The 27,934-nt window shown below is 39.5% G+C and overlaps 1 protein-coding gene across 1 annotated transcript; it reads left to right on the top strand.

The window, feature by feature from the left end:
• The first annotated feature begins 2,243 nt into the window (after positions 1-2,243).
• On the top strand, positions 2,244-27,254 carry rimkla (ribosomal modification protein rimK like family member A). The gene is made up of 5 exons (XM_086069312.1): positions 2,244-2,944; positions 13,837-14,067; positions 16,387-16,473; positions 17,713-17,916; positions 23,401-27,254. The coding sequence occupies exons 1-5, from the start codon at positions 2,782-2,784 to the stop codon at positions 23,901-23,903; spliced, it is 1,188 nt and encodes a 395-aa protein (XP_085925438.1). The 5' UTR covers positions 2,244-2,781; the 3' UTR covers positions 23,904-27,254.
• Positions 27,255-27,934: the final 680 nt, after the last annotated feature.

Below are 27,934 nucleotides of genomic sequence, written 5' to 3'. Positions count from 1 at the left end.
ATTTATTTTAAAAACAAATTTAGCATTGAAAAGAACACTTTTGATGTAAAATACAACTACTGGACAAAACAATCAAAAGCTTTACGAGCATCTTACTTATATTATTCTCATAGAAACTATTTTTTAAAAAAATCTCCCTTACAGGTTTAGTTCTGCCACACCACATTCAAGCAGCACTCGAGGTAATTTGGGCAGGGTATTTTGCTCTGCAATGATATGCCAGAGAAGTACAACAAATATGCTATTTGAATTGAGCTTTGCAAAGTGCGTACATTACTCAAGAATTCTTCAACAAGCGTCAAGCAAGTAAAACAAATATGTATTTTATGTATCTTCCCGCCAGTGATTCCTCCAAGTTTGGGTGCACACGTAGGTTATAGGGCAGAGTTAAAGCTTCAACTTTGACAGGACTAACATGTATTCCATTTATTGTCACTCCATAAACTGATATGCACCTGCTTTTCAATGTGCTATGGGAAACTGGCTTTTTAAAGTTTCCTTCCATCATATTAACAAACATTTTTAGGATATTTCCTGGAAGCTAGTTGTGCATTGTGTTATACACAATGTTAGCTATTTTATATTTAACCGGCTCATTAAACTTCAATGCCCTTGATTAAAATAACAAAAACAAAAAAAATGCAGTTCAGGTGGCGTAAATATAACACAACATTTCAGAAAAAGAACATTATAAGTCAAACATGGTGGCGGACGGCGGTATTATAATGATTTGGGACTACTTTTCTACTTCAGGATGACTTGCTGGGGTTGATTTAACCATGAATTATGCTCTTTAACAGAAAATCCTGAGGGAGAATGTTTGTGACAATTTGAAGCACATTTGGCTTCTGCAGCAGGTCAACGATCAACATCCACAACATCTGATTAGGTTAAAAAAAATAAAAATTACGATATTGGTAAAGTCTCGACTTGAATCTGATTGAAATGCTTTGGCATGACCATAAAAAAGCCATTCATGCTCGAAAGCCCTCCAGTGTTGCTGATTTATATCAATTCCGGAAAGAGAGTGGGCCAAAATACTGTGTCCCCACAGAGATGTGAATGGCTCTTGCCAATTATAGAAAACACTTGATTTCAGTTGTTGCTGCTGAGGGTGACCCAACCAGTTACAGTATTATATTTAAGAGAGAAGTTATTTTTCACACAGGGCCAGTTAGCTTTGAATATTTGTGTCCTATATAAATAATCACCATTTAAATATTACAGTTATATGTTTACTTGGGTCATCTTTGTCCAATATTTAGATTTTTTGGTGATCTACAAAATAAAGTGGGGAAACTGCAAAAAAGTAAGAATGTGAGAAGAATGGAAATACTTTCTCACGGCTGCATGCAACTGTTGTAAATTGTAAAATAACCACCAGAGGACGCTGTAGGCTGAAACAAAACTGTTGCAACGGCTGGCACACAAAGGAAGCTTTTTGAAATGTTACGTTTGATGTGCTTCATAGGAAAACAACGTATGATGAGCGTGCTTTTTGCGTTTACATTGGTGTCGTGCAGTGCAATGCGCATACCACTTAGTCCCTCAATAGAACCAAAACGTGTTTCATTAACTTGACGGAAGCATAAGATATATACAGTACTTGGTCGTTATTTCGATGACACAACAAAGATGACGGGATGTTGCACCTGCGTCAAATTTTTGTGGAAAGAATGAGTGTGCATAGCTTGGTCCATCCCCCACCTCCGCGGCGGTTATTGACCAGCATGCTGACAAACCGTTTTGACTTCCGTATAGCTACTGTTTTGGGGGTGTTAACGGTCGAACAAATAAATAAATAAATAAAAAGTCCAGCCCGTTTGCCTTCTCCGCATGCTTGCATGCAAACGCCCTTACGTCATAAAATATAATTCGAAGATCTTGGCTTCAACAGGCAACGACCTGGGCAAATGCGCATTACGTCGACGGCATTTTGATTTCCTGCCTGTGGCGGCGGAGGCATCGTCGATTCTTTCAGCAAATCCTCGCCTGACCGCAATGTCTGGTCTGAACCGGTTCTGGAGGTGGAGCGCGCGTCGGAGCCTTCACGCACTGATTGACGCCTTAACGTTGCGCGCCCTCAACTAGGCTCGGCCTCCTTGTGATGCAAACGCATCTCATTGGTCTGAATAGCATCACCACGCCCACACTTCCCGCGTACCGTTGACCAAGGACGCTAGATGCGGCTTGTGATTGGTTGACGGCCTCTCCATCATATTTATTTTGGGACCAGCCCTGGCTGTGCACGAGGAGGAGCGGAGTTGTATACACCTCGCGTTCGGGTTGTCTACACGACAATAAAGCGGCGTGCACTTTCAGCACTAGTACTGTGTGGATAGCAGCCCACGGAGCACCGCGGTGGCCAGCCCGGGAGGGGTATCCGACGTGCGAGTCGCGGCGCCGTAGGCTACGTTTTCGGGGAAAGTTCATCACTCGGCTGAGGCTCGGGAAACACCGTGTGGCGAGCTTGTTCCGTGCCACAAGGCCGTAGCTCGGTTAAAAGGGCAAGTTTACACGAGCGGTATTTGCTGTCTTGGCGTTGCTGAATGGCTGCAAATGAAGAGAAGCAAAGGTGATAAAGAGTCTTCATCCTAGCTGGTTGGTCGTGATTCTAACCGCGCCAGGTCTCCATTGTGTGAGCATCTCAGTGCTATTTTCCACTGCTGCCCAACCCCCGGCGTCCCCCGTCTCCCCCCTCCCCGCCAGCGCAGCAGCTACAACTCTTTTGGACTTACTTTTATTTGGGGAGGGGGGGGGGGAGACCACGATCCTTCCGTAATGTGCTCCCGCCTTTGGTTCGTGACCGACCGACGTATCAGCCAGGAGTACCCCCAAATTCAGATCCTCCGTGCATTGAAAGAACGCTGCGCGGAGGAGGATGTGGAATTCCGTTCTCTTCTCATGGATCAGATCGTCCTCACCATCAGCGAGGGACAATTAGGTAAATGCACTTAAAACGTTGTTGTAATATTCAGTTGCGATTGTTTGTTTCAAGCGGTTACTTCAGTTCGATGCTAATTGCTAACAGTTGTTGGTGTCCGGGGGGGTCGCGGGCTAGCATTGTACGCCTGCTCGAGAGGAGGCGGAATGAAAGCAAATGTGTGACCGCCTAACCTACTTTTCCCAGCGCCTCGTCACCGAGGGGATGCTGGCTGTAGCTAATAAGATTTCTTCTAGCTATGACTCGGAACAAAGGCCTTAATGAATCAAATCACAAGTGTCATTTTGTAGTACGTCGCGTTGTTGAAATTCGCGGTGGTTTACGTACGGTATTTATTGTGCTGTGAGAAATCGGGGAGGAGAAGGGGCGGACAACTTGATTGTTTTGCCTCCACGTCCACGACGACAGGCAGCTGACTCTCCATCCATCCATTTTCTAGATAGTGGTTCTCAAACTGGGGTCCGCGAACCGTCATTTGAAAGAAATACTTGTTTTGGGGCGGCCTGTTAATTAAAATATCTGATATTAGGTTTTTCAGGGGTAATCTGAGCGGATTTTGGATAATGGATCAGCTCAATTATTGAAAATATCTTGTTCAAAACCAAATTTGGATTCTGAAATCGTATTAGATGTGGTTCAGTTTGTGTTTTTAGTAGGACTGGAGTATCTTCTTTGATCCTGAAAATCTGGATTATTCTGATCACAGCAGTTAGGTGGATTTAGGGTCTGGTTCAGATGGATGGATGGGTTTCAGTAATAATTAGGGGTGTGAATTGCCTAGTACCTGGCGATTCGATTCGTATCACGATTCATAGGTCACGACTAGATTTGATACCGATTAATCCCGACACAAATCTATAAATTGATTATTGCGATTTTTTTAAACTGAAATTTAGAAATTACAAATCAGTAAACTTGTACATGTACACTGTAAGATTTGTATGAAAATATATGTATCTGAAAATTCAGGTTGTAGTCTGTTTCATGTTTGAACAGCACTGAAATCAAAGATTAAGATTAATGTTCCATTAATATAACATATTCTTCCATGCTTAATGTGTAAATTCTAACCCTAAGCAAGACGTTTTGTTGAATATTCCAATAGAAAAATGTATGTTTAAAAATCGATTCGGCCGCATATTGAATTTATTCGAGAATTGCGCGCTGTAATAAAGCGATATATTGCCGAATCGATTTTTTCTAACACCCCTAGTAATAATGATTGTTTTAAATAAAATTATATTTGGTCGAATAAATACATTTATAATGCAGTAGCTACATATTTGTGTTGATATTTTTCAACTGTTTTTCAAACCATACAGTTGAAATTATAAGGTAGTTAACTCTACAGACCATTAAAAGTAAGAATGAAATAAAATACTTTTTGTTGAGACATGCAAAGTGCCTCAACTACTACTATTTTTTTTCTTTCAAGGTTGAAAATTCAAGTTAATATTTGAAGGACATGGGATATATATTTGCTTAAGATGTTTTTTGTGAGGTAAATGTCAGAAATTGGGTATTTTCTGTGCTTTTTATGTCATCTAATAATCTTTGAGTGATAGCTAGTCTACCATAAAAAAAAAAACACCTTACAGTAAGTACCCTTCCATGTGATATTAAGTCTAATTTATAGCAGTCATTATCCAGATTTGGTAATTTTACAAAGTTTGGATCCGGAACAGACTGACCCCATTCAAATTGATTTAATCAAGTGGGACATATTTAAGATGGATAGCCCAAAGGGAATTTCAAAATCCAGATAATTTTGATTGAGATTACTCATTTTGAACAACTGGGCCCTGATGATCATGACATCATAACATCAATCTGGCATTCCTGAATATGCACAACATGTCTTTCTCATGCTCATTTTACTGTCTGAGTTGTACACGTGTCTGCAAAATATTAGTGAAGTTGAAGCACATGCTTCAGGTCCAAATTTTCAGGCATGTCATAAATCACTGCTTTTGCAACTGAGCACCATGTGTTTAGCACAATTTACTCTGTGATTGCCTTCCAACGGGTTATTTTCTCATCACACGGAAAATAATGTGAAACAGTTTCCATTCCTGTTGTCTGTTTTTAGCGTAATTTAAATGTACTAATCAGCTTTTAAAAAATGTCACTAGATTGATGAGAATTTTTTATAAATATTGATATAAATAGTGACCAAATTGCTAAGTTGTCAACTGATTACTTTTGAAAAGTAGCTGTTCTCTGTTTGCAACCATATAGTTAGTTAGTGGAAGCGGTGCACATCAACGAGTGGCGATGGATAAATAATGAATTGAATTACTTTGAATTCAGTTACTCCATAAACAAGTCCTGAATATTTAGGTTGAAAATATAAACACGGCATTTTGGGGTGCAAATGGTAGTCATGTTTAATTGGTATTAGTATTATGAAGGGGTTCTGGAAATAATTTAGAGAAATTTTGAGAATCCCTGTTCTAGATATGTGATTCTAAACTCTTGTCACCCGAGGACACACAATTTCCTGTTGTTTCCAAGTCGCCATCATTAAATAAAAAACAATAAAGCAAATTATTAACTGTACACAGCAAATCGGTCATCAGTTTTATTTTAACACTGTTAGAATAAAAATGTACACTGTCACTGAGTACATTTCCTTGAGTGTTGGGGTGGATGTTGGGTGTAATCTGTACCTTGGGTGTTAAATTGACCACACCCTCAAACTGAAATTTCAATAGCGATACACCCAGTTGTTGTTGTTGTTGGGTGGTTCAGTGTAAGAGTGGTCGTCTCCCGACCCTGAGAGCGTGGGTTCGATCCCAGGCCAGTGTGACTATGTCAAAGTATCCTTGAGCAATATACTGAGCCCCTAGTTGCTCCTGATGCCATGTCATCAGTCGTCAAAATGTAAAGCACTTTGAGGGCACTGTAAGGAGGAAAAAAGACTATATAAATGAAGTACCATTTATCAGAGTAAAGTGTAGTTTGAGTTAAATGTTTAACACTGACGCTAGTGTAGAGAACTAGCTTCAACACTACTCAGTGTTTACTAGGGTTTTTAACACTATGCAGTGTTGGAGGAACACTGGTTAAGTGTGAAAAAAGTAACACTTTGAAACTCATTGGTGTGGACACATAAAAAGACTTTTCTATTGTTAGATTTAACACTCTCAGTGTTAATCTAACACTGGCGATTTTGCTGTGTACAGGGTTTGCTTAGTTAATAACAGTTAGAGCCGCTCCTATAGCAATAGCGTACATGAATTTGTATGCAAGTCTGAAGTCTGAACGTGCTGTATTGCTAACCTATACTTATGCCTAGTCAAATGTTAATTACAGTAAATCATTTCCTTTAAAAACACATCCAAGCCATACACTTAAAACTATTTGGTGAAAACAGTAATGGCCTAAGGGTTCATCAAAAAAGACAGAAGTAATATTTTTTGGCAAAACCAGGTTTAAAAAAATAAAATAAAATCTGCGATATGTGAATTAGCAAATGCCGAAACCCGATTATGTGGGTGTCCGCTGTATTATGAAACCACATTTCAGAGCCTTGACTTGTGCTCTATCATGTGAAGGTGGCAGTAGAATTCCACCCAACAGACACGCAGGGAATTTGTCAGCACAGTGCAAAGTGGACGAGTGTCACCGGATGAGAGATGTGAATGTGTCTCAATTAGCACATTAATGGTGTCTTCCATTTGGGAGAAGATGTCAAATGGGGCGTCCAAAGAGATTTACAAAAATGTGTGCTCCCTCGTTAGCCCCAGTGTAGCTAGCTACAATACAAAAATGCTACTGCATAACAGGGTTATTATAGTTTTGGAATTTTTCATTTTAGTTAGCTTTTATTTCGTTTTGAGTTTTTGTTTTTAAATTTAGTTAGTTTTAATTCGTTTTCAAGGTGGTTCTGTTAGTTTTTATTAGTTTTAGTTATTTCATAAATGCTTAGTTTTAGTTTAGTTTTAGTTAGTTCCAGTATTATTTTTATATTTTATATTACTTTATATTACTTGTGCGCAATATTTAAAAAACACCATGGGAGCAACGTCATCTGAAGGTGCTTTTCTATTGGCTGCTGCTAGATGACGTCACTTTTGTGTGACACACTTTCAAACGTCCTTATTCCGGTTGATATCAAAATAAATCTACTTAAAATTGCATTTAAAATCATCCCCAAACGCTCATGTATTAAATTAATTACCAAGGACTAAAATAAAGGACATTTTTGCTATAATTATAGTTAGTTTTAGTTAGTCTTGTAAACATAAAATGTATTTTCAGTTAGTTTTAGTTTTTTTAAAAGCATTTTAGTTTTTATTTTATCTTGTTAACGAAATTTTAGTTTTAGTTTTTTTGTTAGTTTTAGTTAACTAAAATAACCTTGCTGCATGGTACTTGCCGTCAGTTGTTAACAAAGTGTGTGAGCGTACTTACTTACTTACTTACTTACTTACTTACTTACTTACTTACTTATAGTTGTATGACAGTTAATGTTTGAAAATGAGAGGCTTTGGGCACATCTACGGCGTGTTTAATTGCTATAATGTATTAAAAGGGTGTCCGCCGCATTGTTACACTTGTCAGACAACAGAGAATTGATTTGACAGTGACAGCATCCTGAAAGTGTTTCACCTTTTGAAGTTTCACTGTATAACTTTTGACAATAGCACATTTTTGTGTCTGATGTAAAAGTGTTTGGATAAATCCAACCAATCAATGGTTTAGTGAAAATTCCACTTTTGTATCTAATTGATGCAAGCAGGTCAAAACCAGATGGATAAATGTGCCTTTGCCTGGTTACCGTAATTGTGACATTTTAAGATCGGGTACATTGTGATCGTCTGAAAACCATTCAGTATTACTTTTTCTTGGCATAATCAATTTTGGGTATCTTTCCAATAATCACAGGAGATAGATATCCTTGGAAGATGACCTGCCACCTAACATATCAGAAACTTGACACACTGTAAGTAGAACACAAACAAACATGACAAACAACATAATCAGTTTGGTAAAGCTAATTGTGGTACAGTTTAGTTTGGTTATTCACAGCCAAATGGAGCACCGTCTAGACCTGTATGCACACAACTGGAGCAGGTTACCTGTAATCCTTACAGGCGCACACAGCCAATGTCTCCTTAAAGTTGACGCCACAGATTACCAGACCATGAACGGATTAGGTATGCTTGGAGTAATCTTACTTTATCACCGTGGTCTTCAGTTTTGCATTGCATTACATGATGCAACGTGTGTATATACTGTAGGTAATATCCTCTCTTACCTATATCATGGACATGCATCAAAGGTGGGTTTTATTTGAATAATAAAGCAACATTTATCAGGTTGATTTAATTATAAATAAACTTAAAAATGATGGTCATCTATTGAATAAAAAAACAAAGAAGTAAAATTGTTCATTTTACATCTGTAATTATGTAATGCGTAAATGAGTAAAATACAAATGATTAATTAATTAATCTTGGGAATAGTCAGCAACCAACAAATATGACAACATTTTTGACGTAAATGCTCTGTGAGCCAGATTAAAGAACGGAGCAGGCAGCACAGCTGACACAGCATGTTCCAGGAATTCGAATAGGGCGCAGGAATTGGCATCGAGATGTTACTTAGTGTGACTAATACTGTCTGTATGTACGCAACACACATGGCATTATTAGGAATACATTTTTAAAAAAATTAGCCTGACCGAAAACAATAATTGTTCACATCGAAGTTCCTATGCATAACTAACTATATTTTCATGTCTGAATAATATCAGTTAATCAAGCAACACATGTTGGCCGATTTACTGGTTTCTACAAGTTTCAAGTTAGCCATCCCAATCTACTAAAACTTGATATCCGTTTGGGTTCGGTCACAATGCAGTCACTGATAACACATTAACATCTTACAAGCTCAAGGTTTATCTTTCACTGACCACATTTTCGGGTTTCACTTTGCTGTTAATTGTTTCAATTTGATGCCAGGAGGGCTCATTAAAATGCACGCGGTCATATCCTTAGCTTTTGGCAACTAATGATCTTCCTAAAGCCACGTGCAGACAAATCCAGCATTCAGCAGGGCGAGAGGCATTTCACATCTCATGATTTGTTGAGAGGGCCATCCGAGGAGAGGTCCAGCTCAGAATGGATGACAAATGCATCACCCTTATGTGTTGTCAGATGACCGACTGGAATGAATATTAACACCAACCAACACATAATATTTATGCTACATAATATACAGATCCTTTACAGTACATAATCACAATAACCTGAAGCAGACGGTTATGTTTTTGTCACCATATATTTATTAATGAACAGGAATGATCTCCCAGTACAGTTTTGTACCAATTTGAACACTTGAAAGGATTAGGGTTAGAGGTTATGCCGATTTAATCCACCTGTTTGGAGGCTGACATTAACATCACATTTCCCCCAGATTTGCACGTCACATGACCAAACCCAGAAAGAAGGTGAGCTGTGACATTCGCAATGCCAGCCTGAAGGCACTTTGATATCAGTATCAGTCGACAGCAGGGGGCGGTGCTACATAAAATGTCAGCCTGTTGAGATGACTGAAAACGGGTGGATCAATCAGCTTGATTCTTATTCCACAAACATGATATTAACCAGAATACTCTGCGAAGACTAGTGGGAGCACATAGAACATTTTTTACTTGAGTTCCACTTTAAAGTTTTTAAAGCTACTGGACACAGAAAATTGAATTTCAAATTAACGAAAAATGAAACTGCACACACCCTTCTTCACATACACAATGAGCAAAATGACGTCATATCCGCAGACAGAAATTCGAACCCGAAACCAGTCTGAAAACTATTGGTCCGAGGCTTGCCGGAGTACTCTTTGTGAACAGCTAAGGTGTTAATCTACTAATTAGAAGACGCTTCCGTTCCGTCATAGATGGTGGCATAAAAAGGCTATTGTATAGATAAAGAGCAGCTTTAATTTAGGCACAGACTGATTGTCAATTTCCACTTTCCAAGGGACAATTCATTTTAAAATCCAAACCAGATGGAGGTCATTAGGTCAACCACGATGCCACTGCCGGTAATCATTTATATGATTTCACTGCGAAAGTAAACGTTATTGACTGGTGGTGCTTTGATACCCTCATGTACAATTTGACTTACTTTACACCACAACATTTTGTTTCATGAGGAAATACCCGACACTGATGGAGATAAAGTACAACCCAGGAGCATACAGCAAATGACACGCAACACAACATGAAAACAAGACCTTGTAGCTGTGTGTGAGTCATATTGTTGAAAGCTGCAGCCTGAATTGTTGTGGCTCTTAGAAAAGCAAGCCCATCTGCATCACAGCAAGCCCTGCCCCGGGACGTTCTCGTCCTCATAAGATCTGGCAAGTTGGAAGTAATGCAGTCCCTAAATATTTGCATGCAACAGCAAGCAGAGATGAACTTGTAATATGATTAGTTTGTGTATTTAATGAATATTAAGCAGACAAAATACACTGTTGTCGCCTTGTGAGTGGTTAGCATTCATGATGACTGCATTAACAATTCAAGCATTTGAACCTAGGTATGTATTTTTATTACTTTTCTGTGTTTTTCTTTTTCCATGTGGGAGGGTAAAGTACGGTCTGAAAATGGCCGGTATTGAATGAGTTCATACAAGAAAAAAAGCCATTGCTAAAAGCCACAGACGAATCATGAGATGTAATTGGATACACAATACACACCCATAACCACACTAACTGCATTAAAAGACATAAAACATGTCCTGGTAATTCAACTGTAGCATTTGTAACTGAAGTATTCAAAAGTGCTTTTGCAATTTCACAACAACAATGCACATGATTATGTTTCACCTTCGTTTTCATCCTATTCACACAGACTTAATGATGAGTGTACTGCATTGTTCCAAGGTTGAAATTGTAATTGTGACGGTCTGCGAAGTGCACATCTTGAAAACGGCCAATATGACATAGCTGCTCGTCAGAATTTGGCATGCGTTGGCTTTCTTGGCAAAACCGTGTCCACTCTTGTCTCCCACAATCCAGCTAAAATCAAAGAGAAAGATATTGAGATGGCTTTGTGAATTGTTGGTGGATTGCAATGGAATGCGCAGAGTGCTTGTTGCAAGGGCTATGTTGCTACTGGAGCAACATCCCTGTACAGTCCTGAGGACCATATCAACATAATAAATAAATAAATCACCCGTCTGGAATTTTGATGTGGTCACTCAAAACTGGTTAATCATTACATGTGTGCTTTCAAAGTTTCCCAGTTGTCAATTCAAATGATTCCTTAAAAAAGACTTAATCAATGGCCTGCCTCATTGGTCTCGACACAGCTCCTTTGTAAATAGAGAAAAGCACAGTAAACACAAAACAGTGTCTGTCCGACACCATGATGCCACCTCTCCACACTTCCCACTGTAGCACCACTCGCATTGCTCTGTGTGCCAGTACAATCGGAGCAGTGTGTGAGCGTATTGAATAGAGTCGACCATGAATCCTTTTGCTTGTGTACAGAGATTTTGAGAAGGAGGAGGAGGAGGGGGGGGGGGGAGAGAAGGGAGGAAGCTGTTTTTATGGCTTACACACACTTTCACATGCAACACTAGTCCCCTCCTGTGTGTTAAGACCACAAGACATCATTGACCTTTCCTGCCTGCTGCCTTCTTATTACTCTGGATGTGCACACAATTGCCCTCAATAATTTTGAAATGTTGCTTTTGTTTTTATCCCACAATAGGTCAATCACAGTTACACAGGCAAAGTGGGCAGCAGCAGCAGCTCACTAGAATCATTTGAGCCAATAATCAAATATACCCTTGTGCATACAGTACGTAAAAGAGGCAAATAGGGGGCATACTGAGAGCAGTAGTATATGTGGCAAGTGTCCATAAATAATAAATACGATATATGCCGATGTTAATGGTAAACTGTACATGAAAAAATAAATACATTCTTGTGCCGATAATATCAGCCACCAGCTACTGTTGCCGCAGCAGAGTACTCTCCAAAAATGTCTGTTGCCAACTCGCCACATTGGAATCTTAAGTCCTCATAAGGCCCGCCTGCAAGTTTCATCCGAAGGACATCAGCATCCCTTTTTGTAAAATTAACTAGTACAATTATGAAAGCTTTATTAACCGTACAGAAAACATTTCTAAAACATTGTTACACAAGTGCAACAATTAGCTAATCTTTCATAATAACACTACTACACAATAAAACTACTCAACCTTTGATATTACGTAACAGACATGTTTAATTTTCAGAAATGGAGTTCTAAGTTCTTAAAATAAAATTGCAAAAGGCCTTCAATAGTGATATTAGAAAAGGATAGATAGTCTTATCAGTATACAACATGAGGGAGTTCAGGAACTCTGTGTGGAATTGAATCCAAGCCATACAAAACGCATATTGGTTGCCAATGACACTTATATAGTATTTCTGCGGGTCATTAAGAAGCATTGAAAGTCAGTAAATGGATTTTGCTGAATTAAGGCCTTTATTTGCATTGAAAAGCATTAAATATGTACAGGGGACATTAAAAAATGTAATACAATTGATGTTGTGCAAAGGGGCCACTATAAAACAATTATCAATAATAAATATAGTTTGGAAAAAAAAAATACAGTATAAGCATAATGGGGACTGGTGAACAGAATGGGCTGGAGTCCATGAGTTGCTTCATGTTCCAAATACCAATTGCTATCAATTTGAAAAGATAAATGTACTTTTTCTGTCACCAATGTCTAACATGAAACTGTAATGCCATGTAGTGGCAGAAAATTACCTCAACACAACACTCAATGTCAATCCTTTTAATGGTCTAGTATATCGTTTAACTTCAAATAAATTTATGAATGATTTACTGAAAATGAACTAAAAGATACATCCACATGTATTTGGTAACCATATTTGTCCACTTTTATGTTAATTAATAGGATTAATTAGAATTTGTTTGTTTAAATAGCATTAAAAATGGCATTAAATAAGCATTAAATTAGATTTGCTGATACCTGCAGAAACCCAGTTTATACCCCAGTCGCGCGTACACAGAATCACCCCATTTGTTGCGTCACATCATATTCGGTAACATCTGCCTGAAAGTGGTTCCTTCTTTTCCTCTAAATGCATTCACTAAGGTCGTCGAAAAGGTCCCATTATGTGGGATTTGTTTGTTGACACTGACCCAAACAGTCGCCCCTAGTGCATGCCTACATTTTTTTCATAGTCAGACGTGTGATGTGCAACACAAAAGAGTCTGGGTCCAGTGTGTTGCTGTCACAGTAAAGCAGCTCTCTTGTCAGGCCAGACAACCCATTTGAATCTGCTTATGCTGTCACTGACCTGAACAAACAAATGAAAACATACGGATATGCCGTCGGGATTTCAGTCAAAAAGTTTCTCTGGCAACACAAATGGGTAAAAGATGGAGAAGGACAGCCTGTAGCTAATCATATCATCAGCCACGGCTGGCTCCAAACGGCTTAACACTGCCAGCCTTGTAACCGAGTGCCGTTTCCTTGTCCTTAACCCTGCCAACTGGCAGCTCGAGCTGTGTGGCAGGGATGACTGTGGAGTGTTCACATACTCCTTCTGCCAAGAAAGGTCACATTTTCCACCAGGAGCTGATGGTTTCCTCAATACTTCACCCCAGCCCCTTACACAACTCGCTTTCTCTCTCTTCCTTAAACGTGGCAAGTCTACAGAGGCCAAAACAGATGTTGAATGATGTCTGTGCTTCCGTGCTTGCCAGAAAGAAAGTTATTTTAATAAGCTCGAAGTTCCCGAAACACACTGCAAGAGCTTTAAGTGTTGAGCTTCGCTTGTAAATAAAAACATTTTTTTTTTATATAGCTGACTTTTTCTCAACAAATGACCATATCTCATCTGTTACCCTGCAGGCCTGCAAGTGGACCAAGAAACGGTGACATCTTATCCACAGGTGGTGGTGGTGCGGGTGCCCACGCCATGGGTGCAGTCAGACAGCGACATTACCGTCCTGCGCCACCTGGAGAAGATGGGCTGTCGCCTCATCAACCGTCCGCAGGCCATACTCAATTGTGTCAACAAGTTCTGGACCTTTCAAGAGCTAGCCGGCCACGGCATACCTCTGCCTGACACCTTCTCCTATGGTAAGCTATGCATCAATGGGATTTTCTGACTTTTGTAGAAAATTACTTATTTAGTCTGCAAGAGTAGAAAAAGTAAAATAACAATGTACAACTTTGTCAGCCCAGACATTTGCCGGTTACAAGACGTTTAGACAGGACTCCAGTCAGACTGATTTGATTTCCTTCCACTTTTGTTCTGATCATTTTTATGGTGGGAAATTGAGGTAGAACCAAGATTCTCAGTCAACACAATTATTAAAGATCAAAGGTGAGATCCTGGACAGAAAATGAGTATGTGGGTGGCACCCCATAGCACTTACTGAGCATCAAATCAGTTCCGTGACGGCATCCCTTGGCATTCCAATACAATTTATGAGGAATCGCCATTCTTGCTTAAATCAATGTACTGTATTTGTTAGGGATCTTGCATACAGCATTTTTTCAGACAGATACCACCATGAGTATTCACTTTTTGAGTACTCACTGATACTGAGTACCGATACCGCTAGTACTTTTGATCTATAAAATTTCATTTAATACAATGACATTGAGAACAAAGACCTTTCCTTCTAATGCAGATTATTTGTAAAATTAACGACAACTCCTGCATAGGATGACATACTCGATGTCAGATTTGTTTTTTCCTTATGTATCGGTGGCAGGTAATCAGCAGCCTCCACGAGTAACTGATACCTTAAAATAAGGCTGGTATCAGACTGTTATGATACCTGGTATCGGTACTTACCCATCCCTAGCATTTGCATTACAGGCGGATGAAGTGGACAATGTATCTGCAACCAGCAGAGCTCTTCATTCAAGTTCAGATCGTTTGCAATCCAAAGGAAAAAAATGATGTCAGCTATGAGAAGTTGAGCTACATCCATAAAGATTTTTTTGTTATTCCTCCTTAGATACAACACTAGTGTTGAAACAGGAGCTCGAAAGACAGGGGTAAAAAATACCCCAAGATTTACATGAATTAAGATTAAATACTATGAGGGAGGGAATAAAAAAATTATCCAAGACTTAAGACGTAATACAATACAAGAAATATTAAACATTTTAAATGACAATAAAGTCGGTATTACATGGAAAACATCTGTCATTTATGAGAGTCGTTTTACAATAATGAAGTCAAACTGTTACTATCACAACTTGAGAATTTTAAGGGAAAAAAACAATTTAATTCAAATGTATTTCACATAAAAGTCAATGACATTAAGTATTTTAATTATTAAATGCTAATGTTTGCTATAGTCAATCAAGGACATTCAGTCAAATCAAATGCCCATTTCAAATGTGGATTTTTGTTAAATATTGCAGACAAACAGAACCATGGAAAACACAATCATAAGATGTTCCCATGTGTCTTCAACAAATTAGTCAATTTTTTCAAATGATGAAAGAATTTTGCCTTTGGGAATGCTCACTCGTGCTGAGAATCATGCTGTATTGACTTCATTTTTATCATTTCAAGTGCATTCATAAATTTGACAAATAAAACCAACAGCACAAATCTCGCCATCCCTTGTACAAAAAAAGCCTCAAACAAAAACCTACAATTTTACGAGAGCAAAACACTGATTCAGGCCGGAAGAGAGTGAGAGAAAGAAAGAGGGTGTTGTTCGGCCTACATTCCATTGGTCTCTCTTCAATGTAGTCCAGGCAATCCATGCAGAGTGGATACAGAGCTTATGTAACAGTCCTGCTGCCTGACCCTGTGCCCCCGCATGACTTTTCAAAATAAAATAAGCTATCCCCCTGCTCCCCTCCTCCTCTTGTTCTCTCTGCTTTCCCTCCCTCTTTCTCTCCCTCCCTCTCTCTCTTTCTCTCTCTCTGGTGGAAAACATGTGAATCAGAGTGTCTGGAAAAAGCCATGTGACCAAGTAGATCACATCTGTTCCCTTGAACGGATGCCAGATTTGAGCAGTGAGCCATGAGAAAACAAGCAGAGAATTGAACACTGGGTTGACAGTATGTTTAGTAATATTAGCAGTTTATTCCTATATTTTTGATTTTTTTTTTTTTGGGGGGGGGGGGCACATTTTAGCCTTACACCATGAGAAAATGCACTGAAAGCAGAAGCATGATGGCGATTTGTCTGAGCCTGCTAAAACAGCCGCTCACTTCCATTCTCATCGATCGAGCAGCCGCACAACACTAGTGTTTTGAGTCACTTCTGTTGTCGTGGCGACAGGTTTCACCACTCCCCCGCCCCCCACCCTACTGGTTCAGTCAGTTACAATTTATGAGCGTTGGTTGCCATCAAAGGATGCTCCTTTTAACACATTGCATGCCTGTGTGATCTCGTGCTTGTGTGTGCCTGCGTGGGTTTCTCAGGCGGACATGACAACTTCCGGAAGATGATTGACGAAGCAGAGCCGCTGGGTTACCCAGTGGTGGTGAAGAACGCACGTGGACACAGAGGTAAGACATATGCATGGTGCCTCGTTGTAATGGGCTTGCAAATGGGTGTTTAATGGAAGCCGCAGGCAGCTCACTTCAGCTTTGTATCAACTTTATTGGCAGAATGTTCAGTGCTGCAACAAAAATGGGACAGAAGTGTACCTCTTATTGCTGCTTGATTCACCATTCATGGTCCTCGTGAACAGTTGTTCTTAATTTTCTTGATGGGGGTGTCTAAGTGAGCTATGTATGTTATGGCACCATCTAAAACAACCACAATGTCTGCTGACCCTTTTGCCCTTTGGCATAGTTATCAACACTTGACTGGCTGCGACATTGTGTGCAACAACAATGGGCAGTAGCTGGACCTAGCCGCCATTATGGTGTATTGTTGGACAAAGCAACCGTTAGTCAGAGCCTAACATTTTCTGTTTGTTGCGTTTCTTGTTCTTCCCCTCTTCAACGTGAAGGCCGGCCAGCAGGAGATAGGAAAGCGAGGGAGAGTTCTGTGAAAAACTTGTTTGGTCATATGCCCCATACAATTCTGAAGAATATTTTCTCCTCATTCTCCAGTCTCCCACTGGGCTGTAATGCCATCTTATCATGATACAAGACTATCTTTTTTTAACTCTCCTCTGTTAAAGGCCTATGTTGATCCGCTTTGTTCCATTTTTTTTTACTAAGGAGTATCAGGCCCAATATGAATTCCAAAAAATGTAATGAATGAAGGAAGTAGATGTCAAAATTGTTCATGGTTGAGTGCAGAACAAATTGCCAGGCATGAGTTCACCCTCCACTATGGCAGTGATTTCTTGCTTGCCTTGTTTTCTACACGTGAAGTGCAGCGTCATGCCTTTCTCTCTGAGACGTGCTAGCCAAGTACTGCCTTGTCATCGTATTTGGATTGTCACTTAGGCAACATGTACACGTGCACACACGCGCACACACGATCACATGATTTGCCCCTGCTTTGAGACCGGGGGTCAGAGGCCCCGGCAAGAAGAAGTGCTAATTAAAACGGACTTTTTCTTGCCTCTGTGAGAAACATGTGTTTGCCCCCTAAGCAAAGCACCCTAACCATGTTTTAGAGAAGGGGAACTGACAAAAGACTTGGTCAGCAGATTTAGCTAAGAAGCTTTGAGGAAGATATCAAACCACTTTTAAGTTCCTCAAAAGTCTAATCACTTGTGTGTCAATACCAAAAGTCTGGTTATGCTTAATAAAAATGTCATGGCACCTAATCCTCTTTTCTTCCCCCAGGCAAGGCTGTGTTCTTGGCACGGGACAAACACCACCTGACAGACCTGTGCCACTTGATCCGTCATGACACCCCCTACTTGTTTCAGGAGTATGTAAAAGAGTCACATGGCCGTGATGTACGCGTGGTCTTGGTAGGCGGCCGGGTCATCGGCTCCATGTTACGCTGCTCCACCGATGGACGTATGCAGAGCAACTGCTCCCTAGGTAGGCATTTACCCAACGGTTCCCAAATGTTTTTGTACCAGCAGCAATGCGATGATAGAGCACTAGACCAGTTCTAAAAGGTATCCTCCACTGTTCTTATGTTATCTGTGGAAAAAAATGGAAGTGCCGAGGGGACGTGAGATTTACCCAGAGTGTTTCAAGGTTTGTTTGGGACTGGCCAGTCCTCCACCACCTGGTAAAGTCTATTACCAAGTGTTAGGAAAGCTGTGAATTTTTGGAAGGAGAAAAATGGACACTGGAACATTTCATGGGTCATTTCCTGTTCATACACTTTCTTTTGATTCTGTGGTACTTCCGAGTCACTTCCTGTTGATTTTGGGGCACTGAACTCATTTGCTCCCAAAAAACGTATAAATATGTTCTATTTTAAATGTTTTGATGTGTCCCAAAGACGTATTTATACGTTTTTAATGTTTTTTAAGCTAGCACATACAGAAGATTTTCATGCAGCCTCTCAACTGTACGGTTGAAGAAATGGTGGTTATTACAAAAACAGCCAGCAGGTTCAAGTTGAAGTTCAAATGTATTTGTGTCCCCGTAGGGCAATTATTGTTGCAGCAAGCAGTGAGCAGCATTTAAGACAAACAAAATATAAAGAACTAAGAGCATAAAAAGTCTACGAAAATACAGTGTATACTGGCACAAGAATCAACCGAAGCAACTCCCATTCATGACGGGGAAAGTGCAATCAGTGCAAACAGCAATTTCTGTATAAATAGCATACTCATACTAAATCAAGCAATTCTATAAAAATCAATTAAACAGTCAATCAATCAGGTACGACTCCTCTCTCCTCCGTAGTTCAAGAGAGAGATGGCTGAAGGGACAAAGGAATGCTTGTACCTGTTGCTTTTAATCCTTTGGAAATTTAAACCGAAATCCAGATGGCAACATCTCAAATTCAAGCTCTAAAGGATGGGAGTTATCCGGAAGAACAGCATTGCCTTTCCTCGATACCTGCCTGTTAAAAAAAATCTGTAAGTGACCTTTGTTGAACTCACAATATTGTACTGCTTGTATTAATTATTTTGCTTAGTGCATTTTTTGATATTGTGTTAAGGTTGCCAAACCAGCAGAGAAGAAAGTCAACACAGATTCAATGTATGATTTATAAAATAAAACCATCAAGGACTTATCTACGTGGAACTTGGAAAGTTTCCTCAGACAGAACAGTCGTTGCTGGCCCTTTTTTTGAAGATTGTCTGAGTGGCAAGTAAAATTGAACTTATTGTCTAAGATTGTCCCAAGATATTTATAGCTCTCAACAGCGTCTACTGTTTGGCCTTTAATAATGGTTTGCTTTTTGGAGGTTTGGAGTTTCTTTCTGAAATCAATGCACATTTCCTTTTTTTTTTGTACATTTAATTGCAGGAAGTCCTTATCACACAAATCCACAAAATCATTCACCACACAGCCATGGGAACCCTCGTTGTCTTTACTGTCCGGAATAATCTGCAAATGTCATCATGAAACTGTTCTCACGCCGACTATGGCAATCGTCAGTATAAAGTATATAGAGGAGATGGGAAAGGACACGGTCCTGTGGAGACACAGGGGAAGATGACAGCTCGACTGACATGCATCCATTCACCTTCACTCTCTGCGTTCTGGCAGCTAAAAAATTCAAGAATCCAAGAATCCAGTTTAGTGTTAAAATCTAGATAAAAATTGTTAAAAAGTTTATCAATTAAAATGAGGGGCCGGATAGTGTTAAAAGCAGATGAAAAATCTAAATAGCAACTTTGCGTGATTTTTGTTGCCTTCAAGATGTTTTAAGACCCAGTTTAATAAAGTGGCAGTGGCACCCTCAACTCCCCGACCAGCCCTATAGGCGAACTGTAAAGGGTCAAGTAGATGTCTTAATCGGTTTTTCAAAAGACTTCATAACAAGGGAAGTTAGAGCCACGGGTCTGAAGCCATTAAAAACGCGGCCAGCAGTAGCCGGAAACGGCGCTGATCTGTGAAACCCGGAAGTCTGAAGCCCGTGGCATCTACCCCATTGCTGCGAAACGGATATAAATATACTTTTTTTTTCTGATGAAAGAAGAGACTCTAATCTTTCTTTTGGTAGGTTCCATGTTTTTATAGCAATAGAACACAATATTCTGCGGGCCTTGCAAAATCAGTCAAAATCCAGCAAAAGGTGAAGGGGATTGCTTCAGTGAAAATGGCTGGAAGTGAATGAGTTAAGGGTCATCTTCTGTTCAATTGGGGCTCTTCCTGTTGATTTTGGCGAATTTCCGGGACACTTCCTGTTGATTTTGGATACATTGATGTATTCCAGAATCAAAGGCATTCAGGCCCTGTACAGAGCTGGAGGTTGGTCTGCATCATTTAAACAAATTCTTCCCAGTTCACGGTGAATTCAGCCAGGTTTGCGTCTTGTCATTGTATTTAATAATAATATCACAAATTCAAGATACATATACGGAGGGTGTCTTGAAGACAACATCTGCATTTTTGTCAGATGAAGTGCTGTTGACTTAATGGACTTGTGATCAGGACAGCTGCTGTAAAGAGAATCAGCGTATCCAAGAATGAGACATTGGTTTTCTGACACAAAACAATGCATTGCACTAAGTGGGTTGAAGTTGGAGTTCTGCTACAAGTGTAGGAGTTTTAAGTATCATGGCTTGCTGGTGCGCAGTGCATTCTGTGCTAATGACTTATCCACATGCCTCAAATTCCCTCTTATCAACCTGAATTGCAGTACTCCTCAAACTTTGAGCGAGGCTGAAGTCGAGGAGAGACTGAAGGCAATTCCTGTTCTGGCGATTCAATTTTGTGCCTTTGCCAGAGATATTCTGCTAAGCTGAATATTTTCCACAAAAGCAATCCGACATGCATGGTCCTATAATTAAATGCACCAACAACAAAAAATAGCAATGCATTGTTTTTGCTAGCATATGATCAACTTCATTCTGTTTTTTTCTCAGCCGATTTGGGAGCAACGGCAACAAAAAATTCCCAGCGGTGTCATGCGGACACAGTCGCTCGCTACCTAACATGTCTCAGTGCCTTTTGTCAGTGGTACAACTGAAGTTAAATTAGTTTTCTGAACAGAGGTAAATAAAATAAAAAATCCCATTTGTTCTCATCTTGTTCAGTTGTCATGATGATGGATTTTTGTTTACTCTCCGGCTCCAATATGGGAATCTTTTCTGTGTTTTCAAGATGGCAAGCCAATAAGTCTCGGCACTTTTTTCCATTTTAGATCTTCTCTGTATGTTGCCTCAAGTGGAACGCGACTACTTTTCTAATGCACTAGGTTCTGTTTCAAGTTGTGATCATGAATTGTGACATAGTTCTGGGAGAGGTGGCAATATTGTACAGAATGCCCTTCAAATGTTATCTTTGTGTACAGAAAACTATCAAAATAGTTCCGCTCATGTTGTTTGTTTCTTAGCAGGAGTTCAAACTCACTAGTCTAGTTTTTCCAAAATAGTCGCCCCAGGGGTCGTAAAAGTTACTCGCAACAAGTTAATTGTTAAAATCAATTATTCACACAGTCAAATATTCGTTTAAAAATTCACTTGGAGAACTCTTCCGTTCTGATTATAGTTCAGGCTCGGTGAATATTGATCTGATTTTGTTCAGACTGCATCAGTGCCAAATCAAATTATTTACAAGCTGCCTCTAAGCATTCCCATGGAGACAATAAGATCATTCCAATTCTTGTATCAAGCATGATGATCCATCTGTTGCATGATATGTTTTTCGGAAGCAAGGCCAGATCAACAAGGCTGGCCGGAATCTACCCACAAGATGCTGCCTCTTAGCTACGCAAGTGATTTCCGCTGTCAGAGCGTGGGGAGTTTGTGGAGTCCAGTCGGAGTCGTAATGTGCTGTGACATATTTGGGGCATTTGTCATCAGATTATTAGTGTTTACATGAGACATTTTGTTGTCTGCATGAGGATCTGGTGACATTCAATATAAGTTCTAAATGACTCTATCTTGCATCAATCCTCTTGTCTCATAGAATTGAGTACACAGCAGAATCAGAACATTTTAAACACAATCCATTATGGGCAACTTTCGATTTGATAGCAAATTGCTAATCTGTTCAAGTGTACTTTTGCTAACTATGGAGGTAATTTCTCAGTGATCATTTTAAGATTCTTAACAAACAAGGCATGCAGTCAGTCAGTCATACAAATGTAAAAATACTTAGTTGGTATATGAAAACTTAAATATGGGATTATTATTATGAGTTACCTCATTAAGGCTACAATTTTTAACCTTCCTCACTCAACTATAACACTGGGGAACACATTTCATGTTGAGTTACGTTTGGCAGCTAAAGGGATACTTGACTCATTGAGCAATTTTCAACAGTAAGAAGATGATATTTTGTCTCAAATTAACGTAATAACTTCATTATTTTTCATGAACAATTAATACCATCCATCAATTAATACTTTAAAAAAAGTTTTTCCCCACTTGCTGTCCACTGACCAAACCCAGAAAACAGGTGAGCCGTGATTGGTTCTTACCTATTTCCTCAGCACAGGTGATGTCATCAAGTAGAAAAATGTGAAAAAAGAGAAGAAGAAAAAAAAGTAGAAAAATTTGTTTTTAAAGGTATTAATTGCACATGAAAAATAATGAAGTTGTAAAAATTATTCTGGACATAATTTTTACTTTTTACTGCTGAAAAGTATCCCTTTAATTTTGGGGTGAGGAATCCAAAACTGATGTCAAGTTTTCTTTATCACATCAAGTTATATTGGATCCCCATTTTCTTTAAATGTATCAATATATGTGTATATTGTATACTGTATGTGAATAAAACACTAAGATGGAATAGTTGCAAGCTGTGAAAACTAAAATATAACTTACAATGTATGTCCATAGTTCTACAAGGTCAAGAGAAAAGCTTGCACTAATATATCTTAATTGCTACTATGTTGGCTTTGTGTGTCTCGAATTGACCTCACAAACAAGTTGCCAAGCAGGTGTAGATGAGTCCAATCATAATTAGCTCTTCTTACTACTACAGAAAATAAGGCTGACTGCAATTTTGGAATCAGAATGCCACTTTTAGTTTTAATCAGCATAAAATTCTAACTCAAAACACCCCCCCCCCCACCCCCTCCAAATAATTTCAAAATATTGTCACATTTACTCACTCATTTCCAGTTATGTTTGTCATCATTCTTTTCCTCTTGGTCGTCACAATTAAAAAAACAACAACAATTAAAAAACTGTTGTTAAATTAATCCTTGAGACATTAGCACCACATAATTTCAAACTTCCACAAGCTATTAGATCAGGGTTATTCAAATAAAAATAGTGAGCTGTTTCAGCGTATAGAAATCGCCACTGAGCTCGAGCGTGTCATCACCACGTTGCAACACAGATAGCGACTGTACGACTAACAGAAAGGCATAGAAGTGGGCATCCTTGGAAATTGAAATTAAAAAAAATCATGTATTATCATTGATTTATTACTGTCATCCAGGTGGCGTGGGGATGATGTGCCCGTTAAGCGAGCAGGGCAAGCAGCTGGCCACCGAGGTGTCAAACATCCTGGGCATGGACGTGTGCGGCATCGACCTCCTGCAGCTCAACAGCGGCTCCTTTGTGGTGTGCGAGGCCAACGCCAACGTGGGCTTCATCGCCTTTGACCAGGCGTGCGGCATGGACGTGGCGGGCATCGTCGCCGACTACGCCCTGTCCATGCTCCCCAACCGCCTCACCCGCAAGATGTCCTTGCTGTCGGTGGTGTCGAGCACCAGCGAGACCAGCAGCGAGCCCGAGGTCTGCCCCGTGCCCGCCGTCGGGGGCTCCTTGCCCGAGGCTGTGTGCAACATGAGCGTGGGCTCCACCTCCAGCGAGAGCGACCCCGAGCTGGCCGAGCCCTCACAGTCGCCCCCCTGCCAAGCCTCTGGCTCGGTCCTCCCCGACCCGGCCTACAACTTCAATACGCTGCTCGCCAACGAGATCAAGCTATTGACTGAGTGAGATGCAAGCTGCCTGCTCGCACCAGCAAACACACACGCACACGCACACACACACACACATTCCTTTTCCAAATACATGTGGATGAATGCAAAAACAGAAATTCTCCCTCCAAAAGATCTGTGGCTGCTCCCCTGACTCCCTTTCAGTCCTAAGGGCTAATTCAAGTATCCTCTCTGCTTCTGCTTGGTTTTAACACCCTAATGGGCTTAGAGTTTGCATTAACCCAAGCCTGGCTTTATTTATTTTTTTAGGGTCCCTTGGGTGGGGGGGGTGACTGGTGATGTTTTTTCTTAGACATGAGTCAGATATGGTGGAATGAAGTTGTAGTTTTTCCAAGTGTTTTGGAGAAACATTTCGCCCACCCCCAATATAGGTCAATGTGTGTGTGTGTGTGGGGGGGGGGGGGGGGGGGGTTATGCATCAACTTAAGCCATTATGAACTCGCCACACAGTACCCACCATTCAAAACACAGACAAAACTATATTAAGGTACTGTACTGTAATAAATAAAGCATTTTATGAAGTACTCACTATCGAAAATACTGTACAGTACTGCATCCAAACTTGGTTCAACAGTCCCGTAGCTAGTACAGATTGTGAAGGCAGATAAGGTCGCCATTGCAACACACGTTAAGCAGCAAAATCCAGCAGTTTTTATCTATATCAGAAGGCAGCCATTTTGCCACTTGCTGTCGCGTGAAAATGACATCACAATTGCTCAGGTCTCAGGTAACAGCCAATCACAGCTCAGCTTCAGAAAACAGGTGAGCTGTGATTGGTCGCTGCCTGAGCCCTGAGCAACTGTGATGTCATCTTCAGTCAACACCAAGTGGCAAAATGGCCGCCCCTGAAATGAATAAAAACGACTGGATTTTGCTTCATAACTCATATTCCACAAATGTAATATTAATTAGAATGTCATGTTTAGACCAATGAGGTCACATATAACACATTATTGTCAAGAAATGTTTAAGGTTGACTTCCCCTTTTAAAAAAGTAATAAAAAAAATGTTTTTAATGTAGGTCAGTACCTAGAAAGTGTTTGGGCCAGCACAAAAAAAAAAAAATCACAAATGAGAATTTTGTGAGCTAGTGTGTCCAGAATATAAGTTTACCCCAAAAACCCAAGACAACACGCATAACAAACTATAAGTGGAGAAACAAGAACTATTTACACATGATATGTAAAGCCCAAGACGCAATAAGCATTTAACTCTCATGTTGAAGTTTCTTCAAGTAGTAGTACATGAAGTACGCTTGTCTGTTTGTAATTTTCAAAACCATTTGCAGAGCTTTTTGTTTTTGTATGTAGTGTCTTTAATTAGCCGTACCAGCAGCAGCGGTCTGCCAAGTTTGAAAAAATTCCCTCGTGTTTAGCACTTTATGATGAACAGATGCATTTGTTTCCTTCTTTTTTGTCTTTACAAGAGAAAATATACCTCAAGAACAAGTGACCTGTCACTGCCACAGAATGACACACAATTGTTGGGAGAAAAAAAAAATACAACACATATCAGGCAGGATGCTGCACCTCACACACCTGCTGTGCTTCCCCTGTTGTGCTTTTTAAATGTAACTTTGGTGGTAATTGCTGTTATGGTGTTAATTTCTCTATCCATTATTTCTGTTAAATATAAAAAAGCATCATTTAGGCTACAGCAGACACAAAATACAATATACTTTCCATTCTTGTTTGTTTTTTTCCCCAGGAATTTTCCAGGGATTTGGATAGTTTATTGCCGCCGTCCAAGCGGCCGTTCCCAGCAGCGATCAAATTGCGACTTTGTTCCACTAAAGTAGCCCTTGGTGTTGACATTGTTGTGCGTTTTGCGGATAACTCAGGGAAGCAGCCTGGATCTAACCTTCAAATACCAGACATATCCAAAAAGACGAGACAAAAACATGACACAAGCAACAATGAGGAAAAAGTATTGCAGGATGCGGTGGATATCATGGCTAACATGCACTTTCCCCCCCTTGCTTCTTCTGTATTGTTCCTTGTTTTATTCCTAATTTATGCTATTTTTTAAAAGACAAAACAAGTAGTTTGTGTGAACTAAGTATGTGTAAAAACAAAACAAAAAATGAAGCCGATGTGAAGCGTTTTTTTTTTTTTTTTTTTTTTTTTTTTGCGGAAGCAAATTTGTGGAGTGTAGCCAAAGCTAACAACTCATGAGACACCAGGAAACGCAGCATCCCCCAAACCCTCCATCACAACACACACACACGCGACTGTGATGTCGTCCATTAAGCGAGTCACATCACCAGGGTCAGCACACGTGTATGAGTCAACTCTCTCCACTTGTTGTCGTTCTCTTGATTTGGATTTGTGATGTCGCCCATATCATTCCATCATTTGACATCAAATGTTAGCACATATCCTTCATTGACAAGTCCGCTAATCATATCTAAATACAGTTAATGGTAAAATGATTCATGGGCTGGCCAAAGTTCTTTTTTTGTTGAATGCTGGAAACGAGCAAAAGGTACTGTGTTGAGAGACAGTAAGAATAGCACCACCTTTTCCTGACAAATCCTCAAAATGATTATCAACCATTGCCCACATTAAAACTCATTCACTGCCATTGACGGTGATAGACGTCAAAAATTCATTTGAATTATTTCTATTAGTTTAAAAAAAAATCACTTTTGTAAACAAGAGTATGAAAACCTAGGGGGGGGGGGATTGTTGTACATTTAGAACAGCTATAAAATTTGTGATTAATCGTTAGTTAACTAGTCGTGCGATTGATTACAATTTTAAAAAATTAATCGCCTGACACCCCTGATTTTTAATAATCTTTTCTTTTTTAATCGCGTCAGGCGATTTAAATTTTTAATTGTAATTAATCGCATGACTTCAATAGTTAACTCACGATTACTCACACATTTTATATCGGTTACAATATTTTTTTTCTAGGTTTTCATATTCTTGTTAACAAAAGTGGAAAAATGTTAAACTAATATAGAAGTAGTTTAAATGAATGTTTGACGTCTATAGCCGTCAATGGCAGTGAATGAGTTAAAAAAAAATCTTCCTAATATAGCAAAGCCCATCCATCTAGGAACACCTTTTAAATATGTTAAAAGCATTAAAGACAATGTGTTATTCAAAAACAGCCTTTATAAGCATGTCGTATTTTTAATCATAATTAGAAACTGAGGATGAACATGAAAATTCAATATGGCAATTACATAAAATATGGGGAAAAAATGTCTTGGCACTGATTTTTCTTTAGGAAAGTCCCTTACTTATTGTGTTCCGTTTGGGTACAGAGGTATACTATTTAAGACACATGCTTGTCAAAATTGTTATTTCCCAAATAAAGGCCTACACTGACTTGGGATGAACACTGATTGTGTCGCATAATTCTTACAATATGTGCTACGTATTACGCAAAGTAGTTCATGATGCACTGTTCATAATATCAAAACATTTGTTGATACCGTGACCCGACCATAATGGGTCCGTGGCCCACTTTTGGGTCCCCATCCACCAGTTGAGAATCACTGGTCTACAGTTGATTATGATTCGTTTCAATTGGTGGCATATTTTAGATCAACTAGATTTGGGTTTTTATTATAGATTGTGAGCATTTGTGATGTTTTATTTATTTTTTTAATCATTTGGACCACAGGCTGTATTTTCACCACCACTGCTTTAAATAACACTGCAAGTTATCAGGATCTTTTCGAATAGTCTAAACCATTGGTTCCTCACAATCATCAAAGCCATGAATGTTTCCTAATGTGGAAAAACACTGAAATGTTCAAACATTTTCAAGCATAACATCTTTCAGACATCTTTTACAGACACTTCATTTTGCCAGTTCCAGCAGACAGAATATATTTGAACTCAAAATGTGGCTAGTTTCTCAATCATTTAGGGTTTAAAAGTGTGTGTCAGGACTGCAGAGCAAAAGGTTCATTATTCCATTCCAACAGATGCAGATGTGTATTTGGCACAAACAAACAGAGAGAGAAAAAGGGAATATGAGTATGAGTTTACTGCCTCCTCAAAATGAATTTGA

This window comes from Leptonotus elevatus, chromosome 2, assembly GCF_054856555.1.
Source record: "Leptonotus elevatus isolate MCC_2025b chromosome 2, RoL_Lele_1.0, whole genome shotgun sequence".
NCBI classification, from domain to species: Eukaryota; Metazoa; Chordata; class Actinopteri; order Syngnathiformes; family Syngnathidae; genus Leptonotus; species Leptonotus elevatus.
This window is presented reverse-complemented; position numbering and strand designations above follow the sequence as displayed.

Excerpts from the sequence above, each read along its gene's own strand:
- rimkla (XM_086069312.1), top strand. The coding sequence starts at position 2,782 with ATGTGCTCCCGCCTTTGGTTCGTGACCGACCGACGTATCAGCCAGGAG. Across the intron at positions 16,474-17,712 it reads GAACGCACGTGGACACAGAG|GCAAGGCTGTGTTCTTGGCA; the intron begins GTAAGACATATG and ends TTCTTCCCCCAG. Across the intron at positions 17,917-23,400 it reads GCAGAGCAACTGCTCCCTAG|GTGGCGTGGGGATGATGTGC; the intron begins GTAGGCATTTAC and ends ACTGTCATCCAG.